Here is a 26,053-nt window from a genome sequence, read left to right as displayed (position 1 = left end):
CTTTTTTAATCTACACTCACTTCACGACTACACATTTCACCCGCGTTTATCTTCCCCTCTTACACGCATGCAAAATATGGCAGGAACAAAAGATCTCCGATAAAGAGCCCCTTCGCTGGTGCCCGTCAGACATTGCAGCGCCAGTCTGACGAGGAGCAGAACCCATATGATGAAGCATGACACCTAGCTTGTTGGGTGTGTGAGGGTTTTAGTTCCGAAAAGGGAAATTCCCCGCCCTTTTTCCCTTTTTCCTCTCTTTGTACGCTAGATTCATTTTCCTACTCACATTGGGGAACTTTGTACCCTTCTTGTGCCAAACCTCTTTCTGTAGTCAGAGATCATAAATTTCAGATCTGAGACCAAGGCTGAAGGCAGGCAAACCATCTGTTGTTGTTGCTGATGAGTGTCCTCATGATAATACTCCTGATCTTCCATATCCTGATCGTCATAATCAGAATCCTCCTGATACTTCACATTAAGTTCGGAGGGACTTCTTGCAGCCTTAAACATGCTATCTTCATCCGAATCATCCTCCTCATCCAAAAGGTGCGAGGATGGTAAAGGTTGAACCCTACCGGGTGATGTAAGAGAAGGCGACAGCCTTAGTTTTGTAATTTTATGATAAAAATATGCCATTTTTAGTCCTGCCGTATGTGTCGTTGACGAGGCCGTCGTCGGTATAGACGCCGTCGCGAGGAATCGCCGATGATTGTAATAGACGCTGACGTCGACAAGGAACATCTCTTCGTCGAGGCGGTCGTCGACGCTACACTCTTCGTTGACGACGATGTACTCGTCGTCGACATAGTCATCATCGCTGTTGTCGTCTACTTCTTGATCTTGATAGTTGACGACAAAGGGGTACGTGCCATCGATGAAGATGTCGTCGTCGACGACGAAGTCACTCCAACGGCAATCTTTGGAGATTTCGGCGCCGTCAGTGCCATCGACGGGGCTGAGGTAGGCATTTTGAAAGTGTGCTTCACCCTCGGTGGTGGAGTCAGAGGGTCTGGAGCTGGTTTCTTTGACTCTGGAGGAGAAGAAGAGTCTTTTGCAGGCACATCCTTTGGTTTTGGAACCTCTGAAGACTGTTATTGCGTCTCCTTTTGAGGTTGCTGCATAGAAGGTCCTAGAGAAGCTTCTCTGGGCCTTTTCTGAGGAGTTTTTGAAGAAGATTCTGAAGATGTTTCATTCCCCTCAGAGGACAGGGGGTCCTCTTTGTCCTTAAGTCTCTGCAGCCAAGTCAAAAGCCTTCCCTCACGGTCTTTTAAAGTTTTCGTAGAAAAAGTCAGACATACCATGCAGTCTTTAGGAGAATGGTTTGGATAAAGACAGTATAGGCAGTCCTTGTGCTGGTCATCGACGTGCAGTCTCTTCTTTTTGCAAGTCTCAAGGGCCTTTTTTAGGGGTATCCGACATGAAGACAGTGTAGACTTCACTCAGATATTGAAGAAGTTGAAGAAAATACCTCAAATCCAAAGATACTGAAAGAACCTGAGCAGAGGTCAGTGGGGACTCCCTTAGCACGACGTGCGGTAGAAAATCTGAGGGACTAGATCTCCTTCCAGGAAGGTTCCAGAGGGTGGTGGCAGCTGATTGGTTGCTCTCTAGAGTTTGGTTCGTATTACAAAAGGACCTGGATATGTTACTAATGTGAGGCCTTTGGCCTAGTACTCTGTATGTCTAATGGGATATTACTTTATTTAAGTACCGGGGACTCCCATCCCGACGACGGGGAATGATTCAGGCATGTGAATCTACAAAAGATACCCTAATACTGGATAATGTTTAGGGATCACATTTAGGTCCCCGGGTTTGGTTAGAAGTATTCGGGAAGAGGCCAGTTATTATATGGCCAGTAAGAGGGACGTAAGCGTGGTACCTTTAGGCTTTTTTTTTTAATCAACCTACCCCGGTTTTACATCAGATACCTGCATTCAGCAACACCTGTAACTCTGGACCACGTAGCTACGCTATTCCAACTTTTAATTTTTATGACCTTCTTTACAGTGTAGATGGGGTTGATTGACTGGAGCTACCCTTCGATACCTTAAGCAGCAGGGGAGTGCAAAGTGTTACTAGCACCCTGCACCCTACCTTACAAACAGGCTCTATTCCAATCGGGGTTTCAATCCCGGAGAGCATAGAGAAACACATAAGCAGGAAGATTATCCATGTGGTCCCATCAGTCTCCCTGGAGCAACACAAGGCTATGCCAGGGCTACCCATGACACCCATTTTAGACCCCCACAAGGCTTTGAGATTGACCCCTACCAAACTGCAAGGCTTAACTATTCCTAATATACCCTCCTTGGCATCCTGGAATATTTCAGGCCTAAGAACTAAGCTACAAAATCCAGTTTGGTAACCCTTTATTGAGAATATGGACATTCTTGGCTTGCAGGAGACATGGGAAATAGAAACTATCCATATAAATGGCTATAAGACATACCACACCCAGGCAGTTAAGGGTTTGGGAGTGAGACCCAAAGGTGGTATATCCACTTACATTTCAAACCGGCTGCCTTTAAGCAACACTGTCTTTCACGAAGGGGGCACCTTCTACCAGTTAGTAGAACTAAACTTCAGCACTAAGTACCGCATTCTCCTGATTAATGTATATAATAATGCCACCCAAAATGAGCTACACTTAGTGGTTAAGAGTGTAATGGAGGCGGTCACGAAAATATGCAACGGGAAAGTTAAAGATACGTCAATTCTGTTGTTGGGTGACTTTAACTGTGGTTTATGCAGCCATACGGATGTGCGACTGTGCGGTCTATTTAATGAAGCAGACAATAGTAGCCATTTTAATCACTCAAAGATGGGAGATTTATTTAATGAGCTTACTTTTAAACTGGATCTTGGATTAGCCAATGAATTAATAACTAATCCATCTTGTATGCCCCCCACCTTTAATAGAAGAGGACACGCTACCACCATTGATTTTATCTGGACCTCACGCTCTCACTCGCATTTGGTTTCATTATTTAAAGTGGGTGAAATAGCCCTAAGTGACCATTTCCCCCTCCTCTTAAAACTTAAACTACCTCTCTACAGTTTTAATAAGATAGTGAAATCTACTTGATTGACGGGGGATGTTATACTGAGCAATACAAATAGCTATTCACTAAAGTGGGAGAAAGTGGAAGCAGACTCACCGATAGAAAAAGTTGTAGGTAAATGTAGGCCCATGTTGGACACCCCGGATGAGGCCATTGTGAACTCCTTTATAGATATCACGAGGGAGATTCAAAATCTGCTGACAGTTCAATTTAGTAATAAGGTGAAATCCTCTGGTTGGTTTGACGCTAAATGCACGAGGACATATGCCAACCTGAAAAAGGTTTAGCATACACGACCCGAATTGCCGACTAAAATTAGACAAGCAAGAATAGACTATAAAGGGGCAATAAAAGACCGGAAACGAACCCTGTGAAATGAAGCTTGGGATTCACTGCACAGCGCCGCACAGCAGAAAGATAATATAGCGTTCTGGAAGGTATTGAGTACCCCTTTCCTTTCTCCTTGCAACAGCCCCTCTGTGGAAACAGCAATCACAGAAGAAATTTGGATTACCCATTTCTCAAAGTTGTACAATGAGCACGGGAATCCTGTAGGGTATTCCATAGCTGATAATACCAACATTGCTGAACAAACTGATTTAGAAATTACCTTGGAGGAAGTGACAAGGGCTCTAGCAAGAAGTTCGGCCGGGAAAGCGCCTGGACCCGATGGAGTCCTGGTCGACATGTTTAAACATAATGTTCCCTTGTGGGGGCTATCTTAACCCAGCCTATTAATGCTAGCATAAAATCCACCCTTCCCCAGACCTGGGTACAATCCATAATAATTCCAATCTACAAAAAGGGAGATCGTAAAGACCCAGGGAGCTATAGACCCATCTCCCTCCTAGATTCCACAGTTAACGTGGTAGGGAGGGTCATCCTTGACCGCCTTTCTAATTGGGCAGATGATAGCCAGATATCATCCGACCTCCAATATGGATTTCGCTATGGTCTTGGAACCATTGAACAGTCCCTCAAACTCTCCTTACTGATAGGCAAGTATACAAGAATAAAAAAGGTAGTCTATACTTGGCCTTTGTTGGCCTCACCACAGCGTTCAACTCAGTCAGACACCGTAGGCTGTGGGAGGTCCTTGAAAGGATAGGGGTCGGCCATAAAATTATTGTGTGTTTAAAGCGGCTGTACAGAGGAGCTTCCGCAAGCGTTCGGTTTGGTCAGAAGGGTGAACGCAGTCAAGCCGTCTCGGTCAGAAGAGGGGCCAGAAAAGGATGTGTCTAGGCCCCTTTTCTTTTTAATATTTACATCAATGGCCTTGAAGATGCACTCCTCCTTCAGGGCAAAGATTAACCCCTGGTAGAGGGCCGCCCTATTTCCGCATTATTGTACGCGGATGACGCCGTTTTGATGGCACGTCCTCAAAACGGCCTTCAACGTGCCCTGGATGGCTGTAGTCTGTTTGTGAGGGATCTGGGTCTCAAAACTAACATAGCTAAGACCTATGTCATGAGATGCAGGCTAGGGACCCAGAGGACCCGTGAAATGTATATTGATGGCGAGAAGCTATCATCTAATAAAAAGAAATCCTACTTCGGCATACTTTTTAATCAGCACGATTCATGGGCTGCAGCTGTATCTGCCCAAAAATTGGCGTTCTCTAGATCCACAACGGGTTTGTTATAGTTTGCTAAAAAATTAGGTAGGAAACCTCCCCTGGAATTGCTACATAAATATAAAGCAAAATGCGTGACCATGGCAATTTACAGGGCTGGGGTGTGGGGCTTCGCAGATTCCACCGCCATACAAACAGTCGAAAATGTTTTTTAAAGGCACATTCTCTCTGTACCACCTAGTACCTCTTCCTTTATTTGCAATAATGAGCTAGCGCAACATTACATTGCAGATCTTGGAAAAATTGAGCCTTTATTGCTATGGCATAGAGTCTGGTGCAAGGACCAGACAAAGTTAAATAGGGCAATTTTAAAAGATATTCTGAAATCAGAGAGGGCACTCAGAATACATTGGCTCAAATTTGTTCACGATTTCATGAACGATCTGGGCCACCCAGAATATTTCCTAAACCCTATATCTATGACGGAGATCCCAAGAAAGACCTTAAAGAAAAATGGTCTCCAGCTTCTGGAAGCAAATAGATTGGTGGGGGAAATCTCAGAAAAAACCACAGTGAGACATCACCTGTTAATACGAACCACTATGGGGATGGAGCCATACTTTTCATTTGTACCAGGCACTTTTGATAGATTTCTTTTAACTAGGTTCAGACTGGGAATCATACATAGACTTCTGTCCTTTCCTAAACTAAATGATTGGTCATGTGAATTAATACTGTGCCCCTGCGATAAAATGTCTGACCAGTCAACCATGCATGTAGTCTTATTTTGTAAATTTTACCTGGAACAGAGGAAAGTTTGGATTATTCCACTTTAAAAAAACTTAGGGCTCAGACAATGCCGCCAAGCCATGTTCGTACTCCAGCTATTAGATAACGAACATATAGCTTGGAGACTAGTGCAATTTTCAAAACCTGCGTTTTATATCAGGAAAATAAATACTCTAGAATGCTAATGGCTGCAATTGGTTTCCTCTTTTTTTTAACAGAAAATGAAGTGTGTTTCTTTTAATCTTTTATATTGAATTTGTAATGAACTTTGTATAGAACTCTGCTCTGCTTTTATGTCTGTTTTAAATAGCAGCCGAATAAAGCTTTTATTAAAAAAAAATGCTAGAAAGAAATTAAAATCGATGTAAAATAACGAATTAAAACGTTCAGAGACCTTTCACTAGCACGAGAATTTAATAAAATGGTTGCTACTTATGAAAAAGAAATGATATAGAAAGATCAAACAAACTTTTCAAAAACATTTGAAGATGTTCACCGTCAGTAATAGATTCCATGCTGGAGAATAATCCCGCACTTCACAACTCAAATGATTCTCCGGCTTCTATCTAGCACAATACAAGTAGTCATACGATTACAAGGAAACTAGGGCAAAAAGCAGAACACTGGAACGACATAATGGCCTAAGAACTGTGTTAATTAAAAGTGGCACTAAGTGACTATATATTTAAATGGATACCTCGGCGGGTGTGTAATCTGCAACAAAGCTTCCATTTTTGTGCAGAGCATCGGTCATTTTCCTGACATCATTGAAAGGGAATAATTTTCACGGTTTGCAAATTCACTCTTAGCAGTCTTTTGTGACCAGCTAGAGGTTATCTCTTAACAACAATGAACTAGTAACGCAGGTTATTATGGTCACATTACTTACTTATTAAATGCTGTTTTCATTTGTAACAGTTTGCAACATATTATTAGTGGTCCATTAGCATAAGTGTATATACTACATCACCACATTCTCCCCATCTGTCACTTCACCAGCTACATCATGGGAAGACTTACCATGAGAGTTGAAGATGAGGGAAATTGAAAGTGTCAGAAAGAAGACAGTGGCACAGGCAAGAAGAGCACCTCCTTAAAAATGAAAAAATAGTTGTGGCATCAGAGACTCCCCTCTTAACCTGCAATATTCAAGAGTAAAGAGGCTCCAGTTGATAAAGAAAGAAAGGGAAAAGCAGAAGGGGTAAAAGAAACAATAAAAGTAGGCAGGCAACACCATCATGACACGCCACAAAGCCAAGCCAATCTAGCCTTTCCGGGTGTGGCCTGCCTCCACAGCTATTCCGCATGCATCACTTTACGTCATGGGGTCGGTCGCTCGATCAGGCTCACAGGAAGTCTGAGCGAAAAGGGTCAGAAAGCCTGCAGAATTATAGAATTTAAAAATATGCCACTTGTAAAGCGCACAGCTGTCAAAACACGGCCCGCGCTCCTGTGGGATAGGAAAATTATGGGGATCGGCGCGACACGAAGAGCCAAGTTTTCAGCCTTTAAAGACAAAGCCTCAAGAAAAAGTAGAGTGAGAAGGGGGCGAAAGACGGGAGCCAATGAGGTGGGGAACACGCCACGGTAAGGTCACTAGCCTAGTGCACACGGCAGTGACCTGTCTGCAATAATTAGCCCTCAAGCAGTCTGACAGATATTTGTGAGGGTTTGGAGTGGCGCAGGGCAGTTCTACTGTTAGATCAGCCACAGTATAATACACGCTACTGGCACATTACCTTGACTCGTTTCTCCATTGTGCTTTTCCATTCCTGCTGCAAAATATGCATGTCATCCGCGTCTTCATCAAACACGTCATCGCCTTTGGGCGGCTGAACCGCCTGTAACCAGGGCATGTTGGAACGCTCCAGGGCTGCCACTCCAAAGAAGGCACCTAGGTGGCAAAGGTAACGGAGAGTTACTTCAAAAAGTTAAACATAGCTTGTTCTAATTACAATTCACAGGAAGACACGTCTGTGCGTGCTCGAGGTGGAGGGGATATAGGAGACAGCAAGTCGGAGGTGCAGCTAATGTAGCAGCAAAATGATCAGGTGTTGGAATGTCCTCTGTGGACTGAGCTAAGCAAACCACAAAAACTCGTGCTACTGGAACAATCTGCAGTGTTTCACCCTTCCTGCTGAGCACTCCCCCCACATCACCGCTAATACAAAGCACTACACAAGTGACGTTGTTACGCACAACCTTTTTTTAATCGGCGCCTTCAAATACACAATGCATCACTAAATTATTTCGCTAACAAACTGATAAAGTAGAGCTTTGGGTAGCTTCATCCACCTGAACCAGTTAACTAATTACCATCTCTTTTCTCTCAGGTCATTGGAGCTTTTCATCTGAAAATCTCACTTTCAACCCGAGCGCCAGTCATACATACGACTGACTGGTGGAATTCTATATTGTGCAGGGTTCCTGAAAGCAATGCTGCATGCATTAACTAGGGCCCTGTCAGGATGTGGACCCTAGCAATGCTGCAATGGGGCCACAGCGTGCATGACGCTTGTTGTAGTCAACACTTTGCATCCCAGTGGTCGAAGTGGGAGGGATCGGCAGGGAACGGTGTGCCCCTACTTCTTTTATTGAAAAGATTCCGTTCCCCATCTTTTTCTTTTCAAAACTGTGTCCCAGGACGGCAGAAATAGACAAGGCCTTCAGATAAGGCTCTGCTTTCGTGACATTCGGGACGGGTCAAGTATATTATGGTTTTAAAAAAATTTGCTGCATCCTTCCTGGCCTCCAGCAATTTTCGGCAACAATAAAAATGTCATAATAACTCTGATTAATATTCTTCCTAGAAAGAGATTGAAGTTTTGTCTAGTGGAAGGGTTGACTTCTGGAAAGGTAGCACAGAGGGTTAATGTGCCTGCTGCAAAGAACATGCACCTATGCAGATCACAAAGTGCTCATAATATTAACTAGGTGAGTAGCTTACTGCTTTTGTCAGAGAGATCCTTTTGTTACTTGCAGTTTATAAGTTAAAATCCTAACATAGAACAGTGAGCTATTAAACTATACTGCCTACTAGTATGGTTGTCATGTGACTTCTACACCTTGTAGTCCTTTGTCTTATGTAACATTTCCTATACAGAGATTTACACATGTATATATGATTGTCTCTGTGTAGTGTGTATGATGTAAAGTCCTCTAACACCGTACACTGGTATGAGTGGTGCTGTAAATCAAATTAAATACATCTGAGAAAGAGTGTGGTTATGGAGACTTGAGGGGTACTCCTAAAGCATGGTAGTGAGGGAGTCCGAGGCATAGATGGTCCTTGGGGGGCACCAACAAACATTGTTGCACAGGGCGCCACCAGCACTAAAGCTAGCTCCGCCCTAGAGGCCAGTCCGCCACACACACTGGTACCTCCATTGGCCTTGTTTAAGCAGTACTAGCTGCAACTCACCATGGATCGGCAATGCAGGATTGCACGCAAACCAAACTAAGTTTTCAAACTTCACAGTCTCTCTGCTTTATACTCAAGCACTTTTAACCTGTGCTACCTGCACTGGGGCCACTGGAATTATGCAGCAGTGTTGACTAAATTATTCAGCAAAAAAAGGCTGCGGCATAATGCAATATATTTTCTTATACTTTATTATTTTGACATTTTTACACATGTTAAGTCTCTGCAAAGATTCTGCCTCGTTAGTACCAGTAGTGTAACATACAATTGCAGCAGTGAGAAAGGTGATCAGTCAACCTTTGCAAAGGGCCGTCCACTTTGCAGCAAAACAAGTCATGTTTTTTAGTAACTTTTTATCTGATTGAGCTACAAAAATGATTACTTAAAACTGTAAGATTATGCAGTGGATGATGTATTAAGTGGCAAATATGGCAAAGCCATAATTATATAGAAATCATTTGCAAAATAGGATATTTTGCCATTCATGTTTGAACTGTTTTTGTGGAAGAAGGGAGGAGAAATGCTGATGACAGAAACTGTATGACTCGGAGACAAATGGCTTGTGATTCCACTTTTAAGCGTATTTGGGACATTATGTGATTGGAAATATATCCCACTTTGTGAATGTATTTAAATGCCAATAACGCATATTAAACCTTAAATAATCAAGTGTATCTGTTGGTTGATTTAAATAGCACAATAAGCTGTAACTGGTCAGTGAAATTCCAAACAAATACTGAAAATTGGGTTGTTTTGCACCTTCTGGCCACACCTATCCATTCATTGGGTTATCCCCGCCCTTTGAGTCTCCACCCACAGTTCCCCTACTTTTCTTTACCCACTTCGACCACTGTTGCATCCTACAACTTTGTAGTTTTACTTTTGCCATGGTCCGTGCTTGTTTAAAGTCCCAGCATTTAAAGTGTTGTTGGCGAATAAGGCAGGGTTCAGGCATCTTGGCTGCAATACAAACTAAAAGACCACACCATGCGGACTTATCTGCAATAGCGACACTTACAGGTGTCATCAATTTCCATTAGGATGTTTCGCTCACAAAATTGATCACTTCGCAACATCCATCTACTGGTCAAGCAAATTACAGCCCTCAGCTGGGTCCAACACACAGCAAAGTAGTAAATATCACTATTAGAGCATCCAAAATGCAGGAAACAAATAAAAAGCCTGAGACTTTCCAAGGGTGTGAGGCATCCGCATGAAGCTAGATTCTGGTTGGATAAAGATTACCACTTAGTACTTACAAATCCATAGACAATGTAAACATTATTGATTAGTAAATTTCACAGCACACTAAACGTTGGTCCGATTGATTTTTGTGACCATTTTTGCGTATGCTGGAAAAAGTGTTAACGTTTTCTAACGTTTTCTAAAATATATTACATTTTTACTAGTTTTTTAGGACACATTTGATCAATTTTGCAAGGAAAAATGGAAGAACAATAACATAGGAGAACAATCCATTACAAACTCAAGTATACAGCAAAAGGTACAATGCAAAACCTTCAGAGCAGCAATCACGGACGGACAATCCAAGTAACACCCTTTACCAAACCCCTCCCAGGAACCTCACCAGCAATAAACTTAAGCATCAGAAGGAATTGGGTCTATCTGGATACCACTAAACTGGCATCAGTCACCTCAAATGTTTGTATTTTTTGAGGACAGACCCTTGCTCAGTAGATAGGCAACTGCAGGTCCATACAGTTGTCCAACCCCCTCCATCAAGTCTCAAGGGTTGGAAACTCAGGCTTACACCAAAATCATGCGACGGCTCGCTTTGTAATTATCAGACTTAGCTAGAGCAGTGCCAGCTTATACCTTCTGGACTCTAGATCAAAACTTACAGCAATAAGTCATTTTAGTATCACTCGGCAACGTCCACCCCAATACTTCCCTAAGGTGGCAAGGACCCTGTTCTAAAAGGTGCTACAGCACCACACTACATGCATGAGGTCCCAGGACTGGGTTGCACATGAAAGAGGAAGAGATAATACCAAACCTACACAGCCTGACTCTGGTAAAGTTGTTATGGTGAAAATATTTCAACTGACTAAAACCAAACTGTGCCACAATAACTGCCTTTACAGGAACAGCTCCCGCCTCCCGCCATTCATAATTCAACATTCCCCCCCAGGTCCCAATTCCAAACCCTCCTCATCCAGTCAAAACTTGCTGGGGGGATAACTAGGGGTAAGTGTAACTTGTGAACATTTCTGTAGTGTAATTAACCAAAATTACAACAAAATTACTTGAGGAGCATAACCCACTATTTACGGCTACTCCGTTAGACCAAAATTCAACCTTGCTTCCAAAATGGACCACGGATGTATTTAGCACTATTAAAATAGAACTAAAGACAACAGACCAAAAGCAGCAGCAGTTGCTCGCTATGTTAATTAGTCCCCTGCTCCTGTGGTAGAATTTGTGTCTATGTTAACAGGCATAATTGCATAATGTTTGGTAATTCTGTATCAAAAGAATAACGCAAAATTACTCCGATTATGCCATCGAAATTAAATTTTATCCCAGAACTAATAATAACAAGTGAACAATAGAACTGTGATATTTTATGTTCCCTCAGCTCTCCTATCAATAACCAAGCCTATAGAGAGCTAAACACAGGGAGCTCTTTGAGTCCAGCAAAAAGACCGAAAGAGCATGTTGGAGCAGAAGATATCAGAAGAACTGGCTCTGATGGGTGTAATTCTTTTCAACAGGTCCGCAAAGTGGTATATCATTTCCTAATCACAACATAAAGGAAATGCAAGATCCTAATAATATCCCACCCTCCGAAACATAGGAGCTCAGGCTGGCTACTCTTCCCTACCCATAGGGGAGTTTCCTTGGTCAATTATTCCCGCAGCCTATATCCCTGGAGCTATCACTCAATAACTTGAACACTACTTGATTGGCATGGAAAGAAGACATGGGTACAACCTCAAAGAGCAAATGTAGAATCGGACCCCCCTGCACAATCCATCATTCAGATGCTTAGGCTGGGTCTCCATGTGTATCATACCACCATTCATTAATAATTAGTAAATGGGCTGCCCTGCAATAAGAGGTGACTGCCATTGCACCTCCGCCGCCCAACCCACCAAGTTTAGATGTAAAACACTTATCTAGAGTGATTGCGGGGAAGTGTGGCTCAATGGTTAGAGCGGCAGACCCTGATGCAGAGGTCTAGCTGGGACCAGGGTTCAATTCCCGCCTCGGCAGGGTCTTGGGCTCAATTTCCTCGGACCTGATCATTCTCGCCTCGGTGCCTATTCTAAGCATGGGTCCCACTCTGCAACTCTGGGCAATAGCTTGCTTAATCTTCAAAACGGCCCCAACAACGCTAGGATCCCTGGCTTTCACCTTGGGGGTGCCCAGGAGCACTTCACGTGGAAAAGCCAGGAAGGGTTCTACAGCGGTATGCGTACAAGCGCCTGAGATACCCCTTCGGGGGTCGATTTGGGCGCTATACAAGTACTACTACATTTACATTTACATTGTGGGATACCCTTGATTACACAAACAAGTTCTTAGGATGGTATTGATCGGTCTGAAAAACATGATTACTGGATCACAAAAGGGAAGTTCTGTAGCTGGTAAAGCAAGAGTGGTACGGAAATCCTCTTTAAAATTCTGATCTGCCAAGTAGGGATAGAGATAGGGGCATCCAGAACACTATGTCGATTCTTGAGTTGTAAATTTGTGGTTGGATGTTTCTCCTCCAAGCAAATGACTCATCCAGTATCACACCAGTGAACGGATCACCTAAAGAAGACGGTCTGCCAGGACTTTAGACAGGATCTTGACCTCCACACTTAAGAGGGCGAGCGGGCGATATAAAGAGCAGAGTTCAGAAGGCGGACTCAGCTTCTGGATCACCACTAGCTCGACCAGCCTCAGATCCAGCTGGGACTCTACCATTTACAGGGACTTCTCTAGCATTTTTGCAAAACAGTCAATCAACCTAGATGAATTAACATTAACAAATTCAGTGGGGAACCTATTCAGGCTCAGGGATTTGTGAGATTTTAACTTTCTCAGTTAGTAACTCACTAGTAAATGTCATCCTCCAGAAGGGGCCCTCTCGTCTCTGGAGAGATGCCTCAATGGGAGGTCATCCAGAACCGTGCAGAGCCTAATGAGGAGATGGCACTTTGTGTCTATAACGTAGAATAATACGAAGCAAAGTTCAGAGATATGTCCTAGTTACCTATGATTCGGACTCTGCTGAACAGTTAACTGCATAATCTGACCTCTTTTAACAACCCATAAAGAATACTGATGGGTTTCTTCCCCCAATGCTACATGTGGTTCTGAGCTGGACAATTGTGAGAAATATTGGGGAGCATGGCCGAAGACGAAGCCTCAAAATATTCCTACTCTAAATCCAGGAGCTGTGACTCTAGATTTACCACCACTTGCTGTCAGGTACAGATCCTGCCTGACACGTAACTGATGAGGTCACCTCTTAAGAAGACTTCCCAGAGAATTATGGGTGAATCCACTAAGCCCCCAGCTCATTCAAAGTATTCTTCGGTCTTTTTTGATTTGATGGGATCTAGAGTTTATGCCAATAAGCTGCGAAGTTCACAAGTGCCCGGCCGGCTTTCCACTATCAGCCATTATGACACTCAAATTAACCAGTGAATGGTCCAACAAGCCGTGGGCCAATATATGTGCATTAGAGACTCTTTGGAGCTCCGAATTCTACATTAGGAAATAGTCCTATCTCAAGATGGTTTTGTGGGCACTGAAAAGGAATGTGTAACAGCACTCACTAGGGCTAAACACATGCCACATGTCTACCACCCCACGGGCATCAAGGAATCTTATGAGCACTGTAGAAATCCACTGAGTGGGACCCACTATCCCTATCCTATCCAGCTTCCAAGTCAGTCATCCCATTTATGTCGCCTCCCAGACACCAAGAACCAAAAGGGGTTTGAACTAGTAGTTGATCTAAGTCCTACAGAAAGGTTGCAGTCAGGGAAAGAGGTATACACACTTATCAGGGGTAGGTGCCTGAAGTACAGCGTCACAGCAATCATCAAATATCTCCCCATACTGACACTCCATTTCCTCAATAGCTGAAAAGGAACCAGATTCTGAATTAATATGGTAGTGTTTCTAGACCCTCTAGTAAAGTCGGCATAAACTACCTGTGAAAAGCAGTATCACTTTAGAAAGGGGCATTTAGTACCCACTCATTGAGTCTCCTGTAGAAAAAGTACATCAGGTCAAGCCTCTAATCTGTTTTAAGAACCTCTTCCCTTTTGATATTGTGACATAAATCACTGACATTACACATGAGAATTCAGAGTCTGCCTTCCTGAGGTTTTGTTCTAGCATCACCCACAAGGGAAATCCCAAGTTTTCCAGTCAGTGTTGTGACTCCAATATAGTGCTCCGCTATGAGTTGCCCATGTATAACAACACAAAATACCCCAGAGAACTTCTCAAGAACATGAAACATCCGCCGCAGGATAGAGCAGAAGAAGTCGCCAACAAGGCTAAAGATCAAATCGATCTCCACATGCCATATTCCAAAATCCCACCACCCAAACATGCACATGTAATGGATAGTGCTTCAGGAGGGTATTGACCTGTTCAAAGTATAAATGAGGAGTAGTACCAGGGCCTTACCAGGAGTGGCGCTGGCACCAATTGGTGGGGTGAAGGGGTTGTAAAATAAGTAAAGAAAAAAAACGTACCTCTTACCAGATTGCCAAGTCTCTCCTCGGTCGTCTCTCTCAGCCAGACAGGAAGCACCAGGCTCCCAATAGCCAATCACAATGCAGCAATGAAGTGCTGCGATTGGTCTGAGAGCTGTGGTTAGGCGCTCAGACAGGCAGTGGGAGCCTGGGCATGTTCTCCATCCAGGATGTAATGCAGCCTGAGTGGAGAACATGCAAAGTGTGCATGACTGTTTGGCTGACCCGAGATGGCAGGCCAAACATTCATGCGCACTTTGAGTGGGGAAACCACTCCTCCAAATGCTGCTGTCTGAGCAGCCCAGACCCACCCTGCCCACAAAGCTGCTGCAGCAGGGAAACATAACATTATTTTAAAAAGTGGGGCGACGCTCCTCTGCCTTAGAGGAGGAATCGCCACTGCTTTCCGGACAGTAAAACTGGAGCAGAGCCTACAATGAGGCAGCCGATATGGATTCCTTTAGCAGGAAGACCACCACAGATGTTGATGATCAACTGGCAAAGGGTAGCTTCTTTTGCAACCTGATGCAGTGGCGGCTGACACAGATCGGGGCGGGCGGGGCAAAGGCGAGGAGCGGGATCAAGTAAAGAAAAAAAATAAAATGTAACTTACATCCTTGCAGCATGTCGTCGTACCTCTGCTCGGAAGGAACCAGGAAGCACACCCAGGCTTGTGATTGGTCTGAGCGCCATGGTTCAGCGCTCATCCAGGGAATGGGGGCCTGGGCTTGTGCATGCTCTCCACGCAGGCTGTAATGCAGCCTGCATGGAGAACATGCAAAGTGCACATGACAGTTTGGCCAGCCCAAGAGGGCCGGCAACACCATCATTGTGCACTTAGGAGGGTGCCACTACTCCTCCTCTGCTCCAAAACCAGAGCAGACCCGCCAAGCCGCAGCAGAAACAAATAAAAAGACATTAACAACTAGTTATTATCATTTTATTTTTCCTTTATTTCCACTGCTGAGAGCCTCAGCGGAGAAGCTGCCACTGACCTCCACCCATTCCCAAGCTGTCACCGGAGTGTCAAACAGCTATCAAAAATTAAAAACGACCTTCAACTTAGCTGGGTAGAGGTCTATGTATTGGAAAATCATAGCCTGTAGAGTTCTCTTAACCTCTTCAAATGTCCTTTGCCGTAGCTACACCATCTTTGTGTAATGTGGTAAGGTCATCATAATTCACTGCGAATCTCAGTGGACAGAGCCCTGCTAACGAGTGAATTGAAGGAAAGGACCGCTCTCTTGACAGTTCTTAAAGCAGGCGGTCAAGGCTCAAGGAGAGAAATAAGCACATCTACATCCCCATCCCATTAATTTAGTTAAGCCACAAGCATGTTTTTCATCAGATGCCTTTTGCAAGCCACACAGACCATGCAAAAGTTGTGAATAAAAGATATATCTGCAGACTAAGGGAATGGTAATAGGCCGCAACTGCAGCTGCACTTACAAGACATATAAGCAAGAATATTTACCGGATCTCTCCCGGGCACAAGTTAGAAGCGTTACATCTGATTAAAACAAACCAATTGAATCCAACTACCAGCTTCGCCTTCAATTTCAATATATACGCTGTGGACAGTGCTAATTCTAATACTGCCTTCCATGTGTTGCTTGCTCGACCCCAGTGAAGAACACATCAGCCCTTTAAATGCCTGCCGTGATTTTATTCTGCACACTGAACTAAATAAATACCATCATGCAGTGTGCACTGCATAGAGTTTCTGACAACGGTTGTGTGTTTGGTTTTGAAAGAAATGTCTTTGTGCTCTCTATTGGCACGGTTTGTGCTGCCATGACCACAGCCAGCTCATTCAACACAAAGAAAGGTCTTTAGTTGGCACTACCCTGCTTCGGTTCTCCTTTCGTGCATCTTACTCAGGCTGAAGTTCTCAATGAAAAACTGTGTACTAATGCTATGCACAACTTATGACGAAGAAATCAAACTGGTCTTCCTTCTTCTATTCGGATCCTATTGGCCAGCTGCCAATAGTCACAAAGTCTCTTCCCATCGGATTGGGAGCAGTTCATAAAAGCCCTATTATTCTAGCCTATTATGAAATGCAGCACACACAAACCTCCATTCTTTCCAGAGGCGGAAGTCCTCGTGCACACATGTAGTACAAGGACTTCTTTTTCTCACTCTATAGACCACTTGCGTGGAGGCAAAAACCTAAAACTGGGAAACTGTTACAAGTTCAGACCGTCCTAATACAAGCTAGTTCTGATGGATCTTTCAAAGAGTAGTCGCTGGGTGTGTATGTCCAGTTGTAGATGAAGTTCGATTCAATACTTACACACAAAATAATACCAGTACTGTTTTCGAAGTCATCATGCTTTTGGATGAAACCACACTTTCATTAAAGTTAAGTTCTTCTACTAAAATCATCAGTCATTTCACTGGAGACATTACTATATATATATATAAATAGGATTTAGGAAAAAATATTGACTAGTATAACTGATTGAAACTGGATGTGACTCAATGCCTTCTCTGCAAAGAGTGGAACGGCGGATTTGGGGAGGAAAGGAGATGAGAAATTAAACTGAGCATTTTAAAGCACACTGAAACAGGTAATCTAATTGAGACCTGACAGCATTTGAATAGCATGTTAAGAAGTGGTAAAGCAAATCATGCCTCCCCCACCTCGAGTAAATTAAATATTGCAAGTTTCCAGACTGAATCAGTAAATCAAATGATGAAAGCTCTTACACTGCTCACAAGGCAGAAATCGCCAATTTTGTCCAACTACTAGTAAATCATAGAAACTTTACACACTGCCTCAGAAAATAACATTTTGCTACAATGGTTTACCAATTTCTACCAGTTCACACTATGCCTTTTGAGTTCAGAAAATAACCCCCAGCTCTTGCACTAGTCCTTGGATATTTTCTCATTGACCAGTGCCTCCTACAAAGCAGTTTCTTCTGCTACGCCCAAAATAGCGGCCTCGGGAATTTGCCCCTCATTCCTCTGGACAAGTCGTCTACTTCCCCTCCTTTCACCCACAGAATAGCCTTCTCGCTGTGAGAAGCCCAGACCAGCATCCAGTTTAAGTTCCTTCTCTACATCCCATATACCTCCTTCTTCTGGTTAGCCCCAAGTATACCAGTTCACTTAGTTTATTCCAAGAAAAGCAACCCAATATGCTTTCAGTATGAGAGATCACCTCAGTAACCACATTCAAAGAGATGTACTGTTTCAGTTACTGCCTTTGGGTCTACTTCCATCCTTCCCTTTCTTTTTTTGTTGTTGCAGTTTTATATAGTGCGAGCCCACTTTCTTTTTACCGGCTGTGTGTTGCTGTTGTTTTCCCGCTGACTCCCTGCCACCACCGCTGGGATACTGCTGCTGGGCAGCGCCAGGCAACCGCCATTGCTCGCTGAAACCGGAGAACTACATTGTCCATGAAATCATCCTGTGCAGCGCGCACGTCGCGCACCGCATTGTTGAGCGCCCAGGAGGCGTTCAAAAGGGAGCTAGGGCTCCCGCGGTGCGGGGCCCACTTTCTTTTACCGGCTGTATGCTGCTGTTTTCCCGCTGACTCCCTGCCACCACCGCTGGGATACTGCTGCTGGGCAGCGCGAGGCGCCCGGAAACCGCCATTGCTCGCTGACACCGGTGAACTACATTGCCCATCATCCTGTGCGGCGCGCACATCGCGCACAGCATTGTTGAGCGCCAGGAGGCGTTCAAAAGGGGGCTAGGGCTCCCGCGGGGCGGGAGCCCACTTTCTTCTTACCAGCTGTGTGTTGCTTTTGTTTTCCCGCTGACTCCCTGCCACCACCGCTGGGATACTGCTGCTGGGCAGCACGAGGCGCCCGGAAACCGCCATTGCCTGCTGACACCAGAGAACTACATTGTCCATCATCCTGTGTGGCGCGCACATCGCGCACCGCATTGTTGAGCGCCAATAGGCGTTCAAAAGGGGGCTAGGGCCCCCGCTGCGCGGGACCCGCGCGGGCTCAACCTGGCGAAGCCCGGGCCCCCTCTTCATCCGTCCGCGACCGGACACGACTGGACTGGGACACCCTCCTAAAAACTGATACAAACCTGGTTTCGGGGTAAGCATTTATTAAGGTGGTGTTCAAGTGAAGTAGTTAATTATTGCTCTGTGTTGTGTCCAGGTGTATTGATTGTAATTGTAGTCTTTTGATATTTTTGTATTAACACATAGGTGCTGCAAGGTGTAGGAAATGGGATTCCCCATTGGCTGAGGGCTGCACCAAAGTCCAGTAGGAACCCCACTCCCACGTAAAAGAGGGGAGGTGCACTCCCCAAAAGGACGCCTGCTCCCCCTGGTAGTACTGTAGCCAGGGCAGCCAGGCTTACTCCCTAGATAGCATGCCAAGCATTTCGGACTACGCACGGTAGTAGAAGACACCCGCTACAGATAGACGCCACACAGAGTCATAGTAAAATTATCTGAATCTTTATATAGCTTTATCATAAGGTCCATGATGATCACAATCCACAAGGTTACTTCAAGATCAGGCTTTAGTTGTCTTGCTTGGATAAGGTTAGGTTAGCTTGGTCCAGGTCAGGGTAGGGTAAGTCCTTGGGCCGCGCCCCGGGTACTCACAGGGTCTCAAGATGACAGGGGGGGGGGATGACCACAGGGGGCCCGGCCCCTTCCGCGGGTGAATGTAGACAGTACGAGGCATACGGTTCCAGGGTGCATCCGAGGCGTACCCAAGGCTACTTGAAAGTTACAGTCCAAAGCGCACCGGCTGGTGCGTGAGATGAGTACGGGGCTTACTCGATGCTACTGCAGGCCACAGATGCGATGCGCACCGACTGGTGCGTGAGAGGAGTACGAGGCGTACTCTATGTTGCTGCAGGACCAAGATGCGATGCGCACCGGAGGGTGCGGGTGAAGAGCACGAGGCATACTCTAGATGCTGGAGGTCCCACAGGCAAGGCGCACCGGCTGGTGCGGTTGAAGAGTATGAGGCGTACTCACTGCTGAGGAGTACGGAAGCGCACCAGCGGGTGCGGACCGGAGTACGAGGCGTACTCTTCCGGCGGGTTTCAGGAGCCGCGACAGCATCAGCAGGGCTCTGGGGGTCTTGTAGGGGCACGCTCATAGTGCCGTAGGCAGGAGCCGCGACAGCGTCAGCAGGGCTCTGGTAGTCTTGTAGGGGCACGCTCGTAGTGCATTAGGTAGGAGCCACGACAGCGTCAGCAGGGCTCTGGGGGTCTCGTAGGGGCACGCTCGTAGTGCCTTAGGTAGGAGCCGCGTCAGCGTCAGCAGGGCTCTGGGGGTCTCGTAAGGGCACACTCGTAGTGCCATAGGTAGGAGCCACGACAGCGTCAGCAGGGTTCTTGGAGTCTTCCGTCCTCTCAAGTCTTTGAAGTCAAAAAAGTCCTGACCTTTCGAGTTCTCTCCTGCTGCCGTCTCGCAGGCATCTTCAGTCTTGTCCAACGTAGTCTTACCTCACTAGTCCGCGTGTCTCTCTTTTTATCCAGCGAAAAAGTCTTACAAGTCTTTGATGGAGGCAGGGAGTTCCCCTCCCCAGATCCCGGTTGTTGGCGTCTCCTGTCCTGGGACACCTCATTCTTTGACACGGGAAGGCAGGGTCGTTAGCCGCCCAGCAGGAAGCGGCATCGGGATTGTGAAGAGCAGGCCACAGCCCCAAAACCACTCCTCCCCCTAATCTACACGGCTGACAGCTACCACCAGATGCTTGAGTTTCCCCAGGCCCTGTCCCTCTCTCCAGATGGGGAATATACATCCCAGCAGTAGCCCACAGCAAGGTTGGAAGAGGAAACAGTCACTCCCTAGACGTATTATTTCCAGACGTAGAATTTAGAAAGCATCCTTTCCAGGGAATGTATTAATAAATTCGGATCTCAGGGATGCTAGTCTCATATTTTAAACAGGTTACCTGGGTCAGATAGATCATCCGATGCAATAATCAAACCTGCCCATTTGGGCCTAGGGGAGGCAGGTATCCTTACAGTAAAAACGAAAATGGTTGTACTTTATTACTAGGTCATGCCACACACATCAGGGCATGACCCACCTTCAGCTGACAATGCACCCTGCCCACGGGCCGACCAAAGGGATGTCTGATATGTAGCAAAGGAACCCAAATAGGTGAGAGAAAAGGGTGAATGTCTCGCAAAGTTTACGGGTTAGCCTTTAAAAAGAGGGCCAGGTCCAACACAAGGCAACAGATAGCTAGGAGTAGGCGAAAGGGGACCGTGGGCACTTTAGACGCCTTTATTGTCAGAGCTGAATCACTGCTCACTCATGAAATTGAGTTGGCAGAGAGACGGCTGCCACTTGAACCAGCTAGGCTTCCCACCCTTAGACAAGCCAACTCTCCAAACTATTTGTTTATGCCTAACACGTCACAACCAAGCCAAAGAGGCTCAGAATTACTTGCCCCATATAATTTAATTCCCCCTGTTTTACCAATTGTTACGAGTACCCCACCAATCTCCGATCAACCTATTATTAATGGACCAGGTACCACCTCAAGACACCGAGTGTCAAGACAAGTAGGTGCCCAAAAAATGAAAGCTAAGCAGAATCAGAGGTGTAGCAAAATTGGATCTAAGAAAAATGTCGCGAAAAAGAAATTAGCAGGAAATATCAACACGTCCGCAGATATTGTAAGCGACCCAGATTAAGAGGTTATACACTGCAACACTGTGGGCACCCAAACTGAGGAAGATTGCACCGCATTTTCAGCCAGAGCTAATGAGGGAGTTGGGCGGCTAGAACATATTGTTGCATCAACCATTGAGATCGTATTGGGCAAAATGACAATTCGGTTTGATGAACACATGGCCAAAAAACTAAGTGAAATGGAAAGAAAGGTAGAGCAGCTAAACTCCATTATGCAGCAGTTTGTAGCTCTAAGTCAAAATGTTAAAATAGCAGTTGAGGACGGTGCAAAACAAATAATTGAGGCTAAAGATATACTAATTTCTGCTCACAACAAAATAAAGATATAAGCAGTGCGCAAAATAGGGAAACACAAGGGGTTGATAGGCTCTATACGGGCGGAAACACAAGGGGCATGACCGCGTCAATAGACACTAGCGAGGATGATATAAGAGACAGACCCTGCACTCAGGTGGTTGCTGAACCCATAGCATCGAGCAAATGTTTGGGGGTAATACATTGCCCTAAGGGAACAGATGTAAACCCTAATACAGACATTCCAAAGCTACCACCGGCTGCATGCCCGCACGTCCTGATTCTAGCAGGTGTCCCCACCCTAAAAAGGGTTTAGAAAGAATCTTGGTATAACCTCAGAAATAAAACGGTTGATTGCTTAACCAAGTTTAAACAATTTAACCCACAAAAAATGTCTGACATCTTCATGGTCCTCAAACCCCAAAGAACATACAAGGGGATTGCATCGTTCTAAATTTTAGGAGCCCACACATGGTTCGCAATCTGTTAAGAATCCAGGAGGAAACGTCCCTCCAGAGCACCAGTATTCAGGCCCTATCTTTAGGTTATTTTTATAGGCCATCTCCCGGGAATACCCAACGAGATATCGCTGTCCCTTTTCTTACATGAAACAGGTATCAGGAACTATCACCACTGGAAGCTGTTGATTGACAACAAACTACAGCATTGTATGGGGCAAATGTTCTAGAAACAAGTCAAGTAGAGTGAAATGTTAATAATGATACCATTTCAAATAGAGAGGGAAAAGTGGCTCAACCAAACCAGGCAGAGGGGTCACATATAGGAGAATTGGAACAGTGCAAGTAAAAGGAGGGCTGAGGAGATGCCCACATTTCTTTTGTGCAGGACCCCTTGGATGACACTATAAGACGTAATAATATTGGAAATGTCAACTATAATCTGGAGACAGAGCCCATGCCAGCAAGTATAACCGATAAACCTTCGAGCCTACGTTGCATTTCATGGAATGTAGCAGGGCTGAGTAGAAACATTAGAGATACAGACTGGCATGAGTACATTGAGCATTGTGATACTCTGCCTTTTGCAAGAAATCTGGGCACTAGAGACGCCACATCGAGTAGGTTACAAAACTTTTAATGCAGAAGAAATTCCATCTGTTAGAAGCAGACCATCAGGGGGTCCTGTAATATGGATAAGAGTAACCCTTGCCATCGAAATATCTAAACTGAGTATAACATCCCAAGATATAATTGGTGTAAAAATTACAACTAAAGATGGAAGGATAATACACCTATTTAACATTTATAATAACCTAGCCCAGCTTCTAAAGAGTCTGTGATAATTGAGAATATGGACTCCATTTTAAATTCATTAGGAGAAAAGACAAGTTTAATTATAGGTGGGACCTAAATTTTAATTTTGAACCCGTGATAGGTCTCCATAATATATTCGAAGATGAAGATACAGCTAACAACATCCCTGAGCTAGAAAGTACTAGTATGGTACCATGTACGGTGGCATCGGCACAAATAATGAAGTTAGTTGCTGGGCACGGCTTAAGAGCGTGTAATGGACGTTTACCATCAGACAGGCTTAAGGCATATACATACTGTAGGAGCAATTCTCGGGAGTAAAATAGACTACATACTGGTATCATTAGACGTTTGGCCCTATGTAATCGATTTAAAAGTAGACCCGATAGAGAGTGATCATGAACACCTTCAATTAACATTATTTGATCAGTTATTTTCCCACCTTACGCAGAATACTGAGGATTTTAATATCACTTCCTATGATATTATAGTAAGCAATAATCGCCGGTCCCTGAAATGGGCACAGGTCTTAGGAAATAGTGAGGTATTGGTAAATATTTACAACACCTTTGCAGATATCTTTGAATCGTATATAGACTCAACCATAGAAAAAGAACGCTTCTTGGAACTGCACAGAGATCTGGTGGCAGCATTGGCCCCAATAGTGACCAAAAGCTCAAGAAAAGCGAAAAGAGGAAGTAACAACCACCTTAATGAAATAAACCCTTGGTATGATAAAGGTTGCCGTAATGCTAAGACTGAATTAATAATGGCAATAAAAAAAGGTAATGCAACTAGAATAAGGGAGAATACGTTAAAGTACAAGACAACCCTTGACGAAGCAAAAAAAAGCATGGGACGAATTACTGAATGCAGCAAAAAGTAAGGACCATTTAGGCTTTTGGAGACTCGTAGCTAAAGGGAACAAAACAGGGAAGGAAAAGAAAGATGTATACCTTGATGCTGCAACATGGGTCGATCATTTTACAAAGTTGTATGCCGCACCTGCAAGTAGGATATCTCTATCTAATGATGGCATGGTACCAAGACAAAAGGAAACCAACCTAGTCTTTAGTTTAGAGGAAAGAATATTAGCGATCAGTGCAATTATACCAGGAAAAGCCCCTGGACCAGATAAAATTCCTGGTGATATGTTCAAGCACGATATCAGTGTCTGGGGTCCGTACATTAATCAATTATGCAACGCCATAGCATCAGGCGCTGCAATTCCGGGAACCTGGAAAGGGGCAGAAATTACTACAATTTTTTTAAAAGGTAACCATTATGATCCAGTGAATTATCGCCCAATTAGTTTAATAGATATTTTACAGAAGGTTTTTGCAAGGCACATTTTAAACCGATTAAACATTTGGATTGAGGAAAATAATGTATTATCAAAATTTCAGGCTGGTTTTAGACTAAAACTCAGTACAACAGACCAGGTCTTTAGGTTCACTTGTTTGTGTTGGAAATACGCCAACGTAAGAAAGGGCCACCTTTATTACGTCGCATTTGTAGATTTAAAGGCGGCGTTTGACCTCATCCCTTGAGCACTGCTATGGGAATCATTGAGGCAACAAGGGGTGCCAGCCAACTTACTTGAGCTAATAGTAAGATTACACAATGACAACTATGTAAAAGTAGGATGGGGATGAGGGGCAAACTAACTGAAGCAATCCCAATAAAAAGGGGGAGGTTCGCCAAGGTTGCGTATTGGCACCTACATTATTCTCATTGTATGTAAATGGTATCCCAAACTTTTTGAACAGGTATAAGAATGATGCACCAAAATTGGGGGAGAGAGGGTGTCAGCACTTTTATTTGCGGATGACACCATACTAATATAACAAACACCAATGGGGATGCAACGCTTAGTTGATGCTTTCCACACATACTGTAAAACCAAAGGCCTCGAAATTAATATTAGTAAAACCAAATACATGGCCATAAACAAACCCCCATAAAACATGTCGGGAAAATTTAGCTTTGAATGGCCAAAACCTGGAGTATGTACAGAGCTTTAGTTATTTGGGTATATCCTTGGACAAGAAGCTATCCTGGAAGACGCAAATAGAAAAAAGTAAGATAGCACTGACCGAAAATTTACTACCAATTATGAACAGATATAGGAACAGCCTTTCAAAGGCTGTATCTCCAACACTGGAGGTATTTAAATATAAAGCTCAATCTGCTGCATTGTACGGGGGCGAAATATGGGGCCATACTGCAAAAAGATCTTTGAGGTGGGGAAAAACAAGTTTTATAGGATGCTTTTAAATCTTCCCGCACGAACACCACTAGTACCAATTTCTTTGGACTTGAATGTTAAACGGACAGACCGTTATGCGATTTTGAGACCACTTACATTCTGGGTAAGACTGTGGTCTACCCCGGAACTGTTGCACTACTAGGCTGGCCTAGAAGAAATCATGGAGTTGGACCATAATAACAGCATTTTATGGCTCAGGCATGTTTGTTCATGGCTGAGAAAGATTGGTCTATCCCAGTTCTGGGATGATCCAACTTCATTATCTCCAGCATCTAAGAAGCTGTTAAAATCTACTTTCTGGGCTCACATCAAAAGCAGTATACTGCACGGTACAGTGAGTGGGGTATTAACAACTAGGTTTCTCTCGTTCAAGGATACACAAAACTTCGAGCCATTTCTGGATGAGGTACGTCCACAATTGGCAAAAATGTTATATATGGAATTTAGATATGGGATTTTGAACACTAATGTAGTCATGCAAAAAAAACAGAGAACAAACAGCAACAGCGGACCCTCGATGTCGCTCCTCACACCAGTTCCCAACTGTAGGATCGCTGTGCAATCAACCCCTACGCCAGCCGTTGAGCAGCGTATCTGTGCTCCAGATCAAGAGAAAATTAAATCAAATGGGGGTGCGCAGCTCACAAAGTCCAGTAAGTCAGAGTAGATGAAAAAAGTCACTTCTTTATTAAGAAATCGATTAACTTTAAGAACATTCCATTTCATTCATCAGCCAACGCTTTTCGTTCCCATACGGAGATCTTCTTCAGGGCGAAAATATTAAGGTAAGTCAATATCTAGTCACCGCGTATTTATTCAAAAAGTACCAGCGCTCGTTGTGCCGCAATGTACCAGACGCCGTTTCCGGACTGCTCATGAGTTTCTGTAGTCTCCGGTTATGTCCTATGGAACATCCACTCAAATCCACAATCATTTCGAAGTCAAAAGTCCGAAGATGGTCAAGTCAGTAATTCCGAAGTTTCCTGGTCTCAGGGTGTCGCTGCC

At 44.4% G+C, this 26,053-nt stretch overlaps 1 protein-coding gene across 1 annotated transcript in view; it reads right to left on the bottom strand.

Annotated features, from left to right (window-relative positions):
• Positions 1 to 26,053, bottom strand: part of YAE1 (YAE1 maturation factor of ABCE1) — a 177,254-nt gene that overhangs the window by 73,530 nt on the left and 77,671 nt on the right. The window contains exon 2 of the mRNA XM_078688205.1: positions 7,167 to 7,321. Within this exon, the coding sequence (XP_078544331.1) occupies positions 7,167 to 7,283 (117 nt within the window). The 5' untranslated portion in view covers positions 7,284 to 7,321. The remainder of the gene's footprint in view (positions 1 to 7,166; positions 7,322 to 26,053) is intronic.

The sequence above is a fragment of the Lissotriton helveticus genome, chromosome 4_1 (genome assembly GCF_964261635.1).
Source record: "Lissotriton helveticus chromosome 4_1, aLisHel1.1, whole genome shotgun sequence".
Classification (NCBI taxonomy): Eukaryota; Metazoa; Chordata; class Amphibia; order Caudata; family Salamandridae; genus Lissotriton; species Lissotriton helveticus.
This window is presented reverse-complemented; position numbering and strand designations above follow the sequence as displayed.